At 45.2% G+C, this 9,835-nt stretch overlaps 1 protein-coding gene across 3 annotated transcripts in view; it reads right to left on the bottom strand.

The window, feature by feature from the left end:
• Positions 1 to 418: 418 nt before the first annotated feature.
• PPIL3 (peptidylprolyl isomerase like 3) overlaps positions 419 to 9,835 on the bottom strand; it is a 17,198-nt gene continuing 7,781 nt past the window's right edge. For all 3 annotated transcript variants that reach the window (XM_015408680.1, XM_015408681.1, XM_015408682.1), the window contains exons 4-7: positions 8,679 to 8,772; positions 6,293 to 6,360; positions 2,706 to 2,824; positions 419 to 1,358 (exon numbers count right to left, since the gene is read on the bottom strand). In XM_015408680.1, the coding sequence (XP_015264166.1) occupies positions 1,232 to 1,358; positions 2,706 to 2,824; positions 6,293 to 6,360; positions 8,679 to 8,772 (408 nt within the window). In that variant the 3' untranslated portion in view covers positions 419 to 1,231. The remainder of the gene's footprint in view (positions 1,359 to 2,705; positions 2,825 to 6,292; positions 6,361 to 8,678; positions 8,773 to 9,835) is intronic.

Below are 9,835 nucleotides of genomic sequence, written 5' to 3' on the forward strand. Positions count from 1 at the left end.
CCGCTCTTCACCCCTGCACCACACTTTAAATTCACTGACAAACTGGTGCTGTTGATAAGAGAGGGAGGTTGTCGGGAACAGAGAATACTGGAAGTTAAAACAGAAATTAACTTGATCCCAAGAACACCACATGGGCATACATTTTATTTATTGACACATGTTCCATGTTGCATGGAAGTTAAAGCCTCATACTTTGAAAAAGAAGAAGAAGAGATTGGATTTATACCCTGCCCTTCACTACCCAAAGGAGTCTCATCGAGACTTACACACTCCTTCCCCTCCCCACAACAGACACCCTGTGAGGTGGGTGGGGCTGAGAGAGCTCTGTCCAGAACTGTCCTTGAGAGAACAGCTCTGACAGAACTGTGGCTTGCCCAAGGTCACCCAGCAGCTGGAAGTGGAGGAGTGGGGAATTAAACCCGGTTCTCCCAGATTAGAGTCCGCGCACTTACCCACTACACCAAACTGGCTCTCAGCAAGTGAGGTTCACTTTGCAAGTCATACATCAATCTAAGCTGCTCAAGACAGCAGTTACACTGGTTGCTGTCCTTTCTGTAGAATTAAATTTGATTTTGAAAAGAAAAAAAAAGATGCATCTATAGAGGCAAAAGGAAAAAAAATAAAAGTAGGGCCCACCGATAGGTCACTGAATCAATCAAAGACTGCTTTGAGGGCATTATTTAATTATGCCAAATGGGCACCACTTAATGCAAGTAGGCATTAAGTCCTAATTTGAGTGGACCAGAGGCAGAAAATCTAACGCAGTCAGCTGGGATTACTAACAAAACAAACACGTCGGCACAAGGAAAACAGACAAGCCAATCCAGTTGTGAAGGCTGCAGAATCGTATACATTATTTTATGCCGGTAGAGCTGATCTCTGTGTCAATGTTCTGGTTAACAGCTGCCCTAAGTGAAAGGAAGAGGCACACGAGGAATTTCAAAATAAATCATGTTTGAACTAGCTAACTTCGAACAGGAAAAGGTAGCTTCATATTTTATATATAAAAATCCCCCATGTGTTGTTTTCCCCCAGCTTTGTCAAACACATAGGACTTCATGCATCGAGATGCGTCTTCTCTCCATCCGCTGAAATACCAAGATTAGAAAAGTCGGAAGAAAAAGCTTTGGCAAGCCCTCGATTCCAAGAGTGCATGCACAAACAACTCTTCAGAAGTCACTGGCAGTTAATTCCAAGCGGCTGATCTGGAATCTGTCAGGGCCCTTTCCTGCTACTGAGCAAAGGGGTTCGCGTGAATTGTAATGTCTTTGATGTGAACGTCACTAAGAGGCCGGAAAGTCTTTTCATTCACAGGCAGTTTTTCCAGCTCATCCAGTGTATCCAGACCATCAATTACTCTGGGGATGACAAAAGTACACAGTTGCTGAGCGTCATCTTCTGCTTAAAACATTCCTCCTAGTGGGACATCTATAGAATATAAAGATCTCTAAATAGGGTTCCAAGGTCCAAGACAAGGTTTCCAGTATTGTCTACTCACACTGGCAGTGGCTCTCCACAGTCTCAGGCAGAGGGTCTTTCACATCACCTACTGCCAGACTTGTTAACTGGGAATGCCCGGGGGGGGGGGATTGAATTTGGGACCTCCCACCTCCCTTATCTGAGTCTTTGAAGGTACAAGTAGCTTGAGCATTGTTCCAGAGAAAGAAACTTCCATCTTTTCTAGGCCTCAGCCTGAACCATTGTTTGAATTGAACAAGAACCTGCTTACAACCACCTTGTAGAGAGGGCACACAAGTGACTACCCTGTAATGGTCAGGCCATTCAGCCAAACAAAGATCTCTACTGAATTATATGCGACAGTCCCACAGCTCTGTGTGCTTATGAAGACCCTGCAGGATTGCACCCATTGGTATGATGGAACAGCCCTTGCACCTACAGTTTCCAGAGCCTTAAGGTGGAATACAGGTTATGTTATTGGTTTAGCTGCCAACAGAATGTAGTTTTCCACCTGAATCAACATGCCTCTTCACATCCCCTTTTTTGGGTACCACATACTGAGCCTGGGGGAGGAGACAAATGTCAAAAATGTTCAAAGGTATTACACAAATGTTGCTTTTAGGTTTTCCCTGCAGAAAAGCACAGCTACCTAGAACATTTAAAGGAGCCATTCACAAAGGACAGATCAGAATCCACAAAGGAAATACAGAATACGGATGGATCCAATAGCGACACATCACTCGAATGCAAGATGGTTATCTCTTTAGGATCAAGGACTCGAACAGAGAGTGGAGCTGAACTTAAGAGTCAAAATTCCATTTGTGGGTCCAAGGCTGTTGTTAGCCAGTTCAATTGAAAAAAAGACAATCTGCTACACTCGTTTGATTGGGAATAAAGCTCTAAACGAATCCAGGAAATAAATCTTTCTGTCCCATTACAGGATGTTTGTTTTTTATTTCCATCACCCTTCCAGTTTTTCTTTACTCTGCTTTGTCAATGTGCATTTTTGCAGCATTGTTCAGCAAAAAATTAAAAGTGAAACACGTTTGACTATTTCCTAATAGATCACTTGGCTTTATGTTACCTTACTATCACCTCGAGAGTTTGCAGAATCACAGTTCAGATCCCTCAAACGCCCCTAAAAGCTCCACCACGCTTTGCTCCCCCCTCTTAAAATGACCACCATTTAGATGGGCCAGCTAACTCCCTGCTGTTCACATCACTGGGGTGGATGAAGTCTTACTTACTTCCCAAACACGGTGTATTTCATGTCCAGATGCGGCTGCTTGCCGTAAGTGATGAAGAACTGAGATCCGTTTGTGTTGGGGCCGTTGTTTGCCATAGAAACGACTCCGCGGACACTGTGCTAAGAGAGAAGTATAAAAATCGAGGGGGTGATCACAACTTGCATAAAGGGTTTACGTGGCCCAGCTGCATCCCCGGGTTTTCGAGATTCGTTCCCACTGTTTGCAAAAGGCGGCCGATTCTTCTACATCCCATAATCCAGGGGTCCCCAACAAGGAGCCTGTGGGCCCCATGGTGGCTCCCAACGTCTTTCCTGGCGCTCATCAAGTGCTTTTGGAAAGTGGGTGGGGCTAGGCGGGGCTTTTCCCCACGGGGCTTCTAATTGGCTGTGCAAATTAAAAGGCATCCTGTTAAAGAGAGAGTCTGCTTGAAATGTTGAAGAGCTACCATTAGACTTGTATATACCCTTGATCCCTGACATTTTATGGTCGGCTCCGCCTCTTGCGGCAGCCATTTTGAGATTCTGCCACCACCCTTTATCAGAATTCCAAAGGTGCCCACAGGATGGGGACTCCTGCCATAGTCGTATTCCAGTATGGGAAGTTGTGTGGCTCTGTTCATACTAAGCTGACAAGCACAACTCTTACACCAATGGAACACCTCCATATGTTATAGATCTTTGAGCTTTCCTGGGGCCCTTTATGTGGGGAATCCAAAACACATCATATACCTCCAAAAACCTTTATATGGCTCTGCTCCATAGCTCATCCTAACCACAATTAGAAAAAACACCTTTAGACATTTATCTGCTATTTTGACATATTTATTGCTTTACGACTGTTGACCTTATAACCTTAACTTGTTATTTAGTTTTTCCCCGTTGCATAACTTAAGACCTTGTTAAATCATGTTACATGTCCATTTGCTGTTAAATCCCTGTCTATGAGCTTAAAAGAGTTCTGTTCTTAATGTGAAAGTGTTACACCTTTTAAAATGTCACTCTGCTGCTGTTACCAATGTCCACATTCAAAACATTTCTTCTTGATATAGAAAAACAGACGAACCTCAAAAATTTCAGATCTAGAGAAAGGAGCCCTGTTATCTCTATGGGAATTCCTGCACCCCACTAGCAACCGAGTGCTTTGCTATCCCCCAACCCCTTTAGAACAGCACTCCCAAGCAGTGTTCGCTTTAAGCTGAGTTAGTGTGAGTTAGCTCAGTTTTTTACCCCTCTAGCTCACACATTTTTGTCTGAGCTCAGGAAGGGTGGCCCCAGAGCAAACTGATTTATACACTAGCCAAATCGCTCGCTCACACCTTTAATGACAGTAGCTCACAAAGTAGGATTTTTGCTCACAGGATTCCACAGCTTAGAGGGAGCATTGCTCCCGAGTCTAATCCCCGCGTTGCAATTTGCAGGTTTCCTGGCTGCTAAACCACCACATTCATCTAACAAACTGGTAAAATACTTTAACCCCATAATGAAATCACAGGAAGTGTTGCGTAACCTGTGCCTGTCGGCACCCTTTAGGATGACTCCTCAGTATGTCAGCCCAATAAAAATTCCAAGACGTGGAAACATCAGGAGCGGAAGCTGTTACTTATGGCCAGAGAAAAAGCAATTATCCCAGGCCCTGCTGAAAGATTGTTCTTGAAGGTTGCTCGCTGTTAAGAAACTAAGCATCGCTGCAGTGAGCAGAGTCACTGAGCTGAATAGCTAAACGGCACGGCTGACAACTTGGGAGCTGGGCACCCCCTAGGAGTTTGCGGAAGATAACCATTCCCTTCTATCACTGCCAGTTTGCTCTCCTGCACTGCCAGTATGGTGTAGAGAGCCAGTTTGGTATAGTGCTTAGGAGCGTGGACTCTGATCTGGGAGGTTTGATTCCCCACTCTTCCACATGCAGCTGCTGGTCTGACCTTGGGTCAGTCACAAGTTCTTTCAGAGCTGTTCTCTCATGAGCACTTCTCTCCGAGCTCCCTCAGCCCCACCTCCTTCCCAGGGTGTCTGTTGTGGGGAGGGGAAGGGAAAGGAGATTGTAAGCCGCTCTGAGACTCCTTCAGGTAGTGAAGGGCAGGGTATAAATCCAATCTCCTCCTCCTCCTTCTCCTCGTCTTCTTCTGTTCCTCCATTCCATCCTTGCCTGTAACTGTGCTTCGGGTTTCAACCATTCAAATTATTATCCCCAGGGTGGTATATATAGTTCTCTCCCTCCTGCATTTATCCTCACAACAACCCTGTGAGGTAGGTTAGGCTGAGCAAGCATGTCCAAAGATCACCCAATGAGCTTAATGCACTAGTGAGGATTTGAACGCAGATCTCCTCAGTCCTAGCTCCTACACAACACTCTCTCTCCACTTCCCTGCATATCCCTGTTTGCCTACGCCAGGGGTCCCCAACATGGTGCCTGCCGAGGCTTTTAGAATGTGGGTGGGGCTAGGGCTTTTCCTAGCAGGGCTTCTGAATGGCCACTGGATATCTGATCAGCCTTCGCAGCACAAGGTTTTCCACCGTGTGACTGATGGTAAGCCGGCTGGTGGTATTATTTAGGATTATGTGACCCGCCCTGAGCCCGCTCATGGGATGGGCGGGATACAAATATGGAAAATAAATAAATAAATCGTGGCAGCCATTTTGTGGTTGGCTCCACCTCCTGCAGCAGCCATTTTGTGGCTGAGCCCTCCACATGGTGTCAGAATTCTGAGCCTGCGGGCTCAGAAACGTTGGGGACCCCCGGGCCCTGAGCTTTCATGCCGACTTGGGCCTCCCCTCTCTGAGCCACACCAACATACCAGCTCCATTCACAGCACAGCAGTTATCTTTCCCACATTAGCAGAGTGGGTTCCCAACCCTGGTCAAAGATCAGAAACGACTAATCTTCCTTGCGCTCAGCTTCCCCACTGCATGAGAAAGGCACACACACAGTGACTGGTGTCTGCTGCCTCCCTGAACAATCAAGCAATCAAGGCGGGAGACAAGAGCTAGTGTTCTTTTCAGCAGTGCCAGGAACCTGCAGGACACCCTCAGTCCCACATTCCAGGTTTCCCTCTTTTCCTGGCATTCACATCTGGCTAAGGGAAGGCAAGAGGTCTGGCTGGGGGGGGGGGCAATACTACTGGCTGGGCAGGCCTCTGTCGACGCTGACCCCCCACCTTGGTGCAGCAACGTGGCCAAACTGAGGCCTGGGTTGGTCACTCCCCAGTAAGTCATACGAAACAAAGCAAAAAAGCATTATTGAAGAAATTCAAGAAACGTTCTTGAAAACAAAGCAGTGTAGTCCCAAGGCTCCTAAAATAGCTGTCTACTTACTCATTCCTAATGGCAGCAACACTGGTTCTTGCAGCTAAAGTATGGTGATGACCGCTTTAGCTGGAATTTTTCTCTAAGATGGCTTCTCCCTTGAGCACCTCTAACAGGTGGACCCAGACAGATGCTACTAGGCCCACCAACTTAAGCACGTCTTTGCCCCTTTTAGCAGAGGAGAGCGACCCCCCCTCATAATTAGCTACCCCGTTTCTTTACAGTCAGCGTCATTTATTCTACGAGTAGCCGACAATAAGAAACAGCACGAGAAAAAGCAAAACGTACCTTTAAATATTCACTGAATTCGTCTTCAAATTTCCTGCCCCAAATGCTGTTTCCTCCTTTCCCAGAGCCTGCGGGTGAACGGCAGGGAGATGAGCAGAATTCCACGAACCTGGTGACCAGTCGTGCCCACCCGTGCCCAGCATAGAAATGCCCTCAAGTCTTCAGTCAGTTGAAGAGAATTCGAGAAACAGAGCCGTCTTCTCCCACCCATGTGTGTGATTTGCAGAATTTCATAAAACAACGTATCTTGTGCTGTTCAGAAAAGACTCCCTCGTGAGGACTGCACTTCAGTTGTTTATTTAAAACATTTATCAGCTGCTTTTCTCCTTCCGTGAGGAAGGCGGTGTTTGCGTCAGCACTGGAACCAGCCAGGCGAACACACAATGTGGTCTTCATGAGATGCCAGAGGGCAGCCAAGGAGCCCTTACAGAAACCAACCCCTCGGTCACTGATCTGATCCGGGCTAGCCCGATCTCGTCAGATCTCAGAAGCTAAGCAGGGTCGGCCCTGGTCCGTACTCAGATGGGAGACCACCAAGGAAGTCCAGGGTTGCTACGCAGAGGCGGGTAATGGCAAACCGCCTCTGGACGTCTCTTGCCTCGAAAACCCCATGAAGGGATCACCATAAGTTGGCTGAGACTTGATGGCGCTTTCCCTCCATCATCCCTCAGTCTCAACGCCCTGTCCTCAGCATGGAGGTAATGCAGCTCTAAGGGTTACCAAGGAAACACGTGGAAAGCCGATTGAAGGCTCTTGAGCTCTATGTTGTAGTACGAATGGGAATATAAAGATTTTTATATATAGGTTTTTTTCTTCTTGATTGTTCATATTCATATTTCTCTGGTTTTTATAGATTTATTCTTTAAGTAATATTTTATTAGGATGTTAGAAAGGCCTGTTATATAGAAGGCTTTCCTCTTATAGGTCTGATATTGTTAGCAGACAACCTAATAGGTACAAAGTTCATTATTCTGTCGTTCTTGGAGCAAAACCTTGCAATGTCTGGGTCAGATAAGATTTTAGTCTTGTATGAAGATTCCTTGCCCATTATCATTTAGATTAGGTTAAGTAAACACTTAAATTTGACGTAGATATATGTTTCTTTATATCTGGCCAATCAGAGGATTATTACTCAAATTACCACTGTCTTTTGTAACCAATTATGCTGTTTGAATATTGTTTTCTTGATGATGTCAGTCCATGTATAAAATATCGTATATTTCCTGAATATGCTGAGAAGAAAGTAGTCAAATTTGGATGGACTATTTGGTCCAATTGTTTTTCTGTTAATTGAAATAAAACATAGATCTTCCTCCTCATTTGACTTCATTTTTGACATGGAATCTAATATGTACAACAATGTCAATGCCAGGCATTACTGCTATGATTGTCAAGTATCCATGATGTTTTGGAAGCCTAAGCAATACCAGAGGTCGTGCTGATTTGCCTGACTGACATTTATTCTTATTCTTACTATTATTATTATTATTATTTGCCCCATCCCAGCTTATGCCGGACTCTGGGCAATGTATACGACATAATGTCCTAAAAATACAAAACATTAAAATTTATATATAATTTAATAAAAATTCCAGTGTAGATAAAAGATCCAAGATGGCGATTTTCCTATAATATTATTGATCCCAAGGCCGGACTACCAGCCCCTTTTCTGGGCGGGGGGGAGAGGGAACTCAGAACATAAAGTGTGTGTGTGTGTGGGGGGGAATTTACCATGTAAAAGTCATCATTCACAACTACATTTGTAAAATTTGCAAAGCCAGTTAAAAAAATCATGCCGCTGCTTCCAATAGTCAAATGTAATGTGATTTGGAATGGCAGATTCGAATGCATTTCTCTGCTCTGGGGACAGGGGAAATAACACTACACAGCGGATTGCCGCACTTCAAAGATGATGATGTAAGGTCACCTCCATGTTTGAGAGGAGACGGACGGAGTGTAATGCCAGGGTCTCAGTTAATTACTCTCAGCGTTCCACAACTAAGGATACATCTGCCCATCAATCTCCAATTTTGACATATTTATTTCCTTCACTACGTTTTCCCTTGGAATTAAACCCAAACAGATGGTAACCATATAAACGAAGCCTGCTATTCCTGTTTGGTCCTTGAATCTGTTAAATATCTTCATTTTGCTGTATGCTAATTTACTCCTCACCCTCTACCTATATGTATGGACTGGTCATTTCCATTTCATTGTACCTGGAAAAGTGTGGGTGCACACGGAAGCTTATATTTTGAATAAAACTTTGTTGGCCTTAAAGGTGCCACTGGCCTCAAACTTTGTTCCAATAATCACAGTTTGCTACGTGACTCAAAGCCACTGTTCCAAAGGGAGTGATTTCATAATATTTAACCAAATGCTTTACCTGCTGGATCTCCGGTCTGCACCATAAAGCCTTTGATATTCCGATGGAATAGACAGCCAGTGTAGTAATTACTAGCACAGAGAGCCAGGAAATTCTAAAGAAAAACAGATTGCTGGTTAAGATCTAAGGCAGCAGGGGCATGTGATGTGGCCGTGCATAGAAAACTACTCCGGGATTCTGGGTAAACATAACTCCCCGCTCCCCCAGACTTGCACGCTTCTTTTCCCTCCTCCTACTTAAATTACCCCTCCCTTTCCTTTCCAGTATTATCAACCATGGTCAGCTTTAAACTAGACTCAAAGGGAAGGGAAGGGAGGAAATCAAGTGGGAGAGAGAAGGAAGAAACTCTTGGAATTATGGCTACGAGACTGAGACGTGTCATAGCTGACCCAGGGATAAACATCTAGATTTGTAAGCCTAAAAAAATTCCTCTGCCGGTTACGGACTGTCATTTGAATGCATCACGGTGTAGTGGTTAAAGTGTTGGACTCGGACCTGGGAAACGTGGGTTCGAATCCTCACTCTGCCATGGAAGCTTGCTGGGTGAATTTGGGCCAGTCACACCCTCTCAGCCTAACCTGCCTCAATCACACTATCCAAGGGTGCTGAGAACTAGTAGCTTCCGACATTCTGAAATGGTTTTAGGAAGTTGAATTTGCAGAGAAAAACCCTTGGGCTGGCACTCTGCCACAATTAACTGCCTACTGAAGAAGAAGACATTGGATTTCTACCCCACCAAGTCACTACCTGAAGGAGTCTCAGAGCGGTTTATAATCTCCCTTCCCTTCCCCACAACAGACACCCTGTGAGGTAGGTGGGGCTGAGAGAGCTCTTTCAAGGACTGCGCATGAGAGAACAGCTCTGAGAAAACTTGTGACTGACCCAAGGTCACACCAGCAGCTGCACGTGGAGGAGTGGGGAATCAAACCCGGTTCTCCCAGTTTAGAGTCCACGCTCCTAACCACTACACCAAACTGGCATGGAAACATTTAGTCCAAAGGGCACAGGCTCATTTTCAGCATCGGAAAAAACCAAAGGAAACCAAGCTAACCTCACCTACTTTTCCTGCTGTGCTCTATGTATTTATTTACCTCATGGGTAGTCTGCCTCTCTCGCTAAGACTCAAGGCAGATAATTACCAGTACACCTTTGGTTTC

Source organism: Gekko japonicus, unplaced genomic scaffold (genome assembly GCF_001447785.1).
Source record: "Gekko japonicus isolate JY-2015 unplaced genomic scaffold, Gekko_japonicus_V1.1 scaffold2090, whole genome shotgun sequence".
Lineage (NCBI taxonomy): Eukaryota > Metazoa > Chordata > Lepidosauria > Squamata > Gekkonidae > Gekko > Gekko japonicus.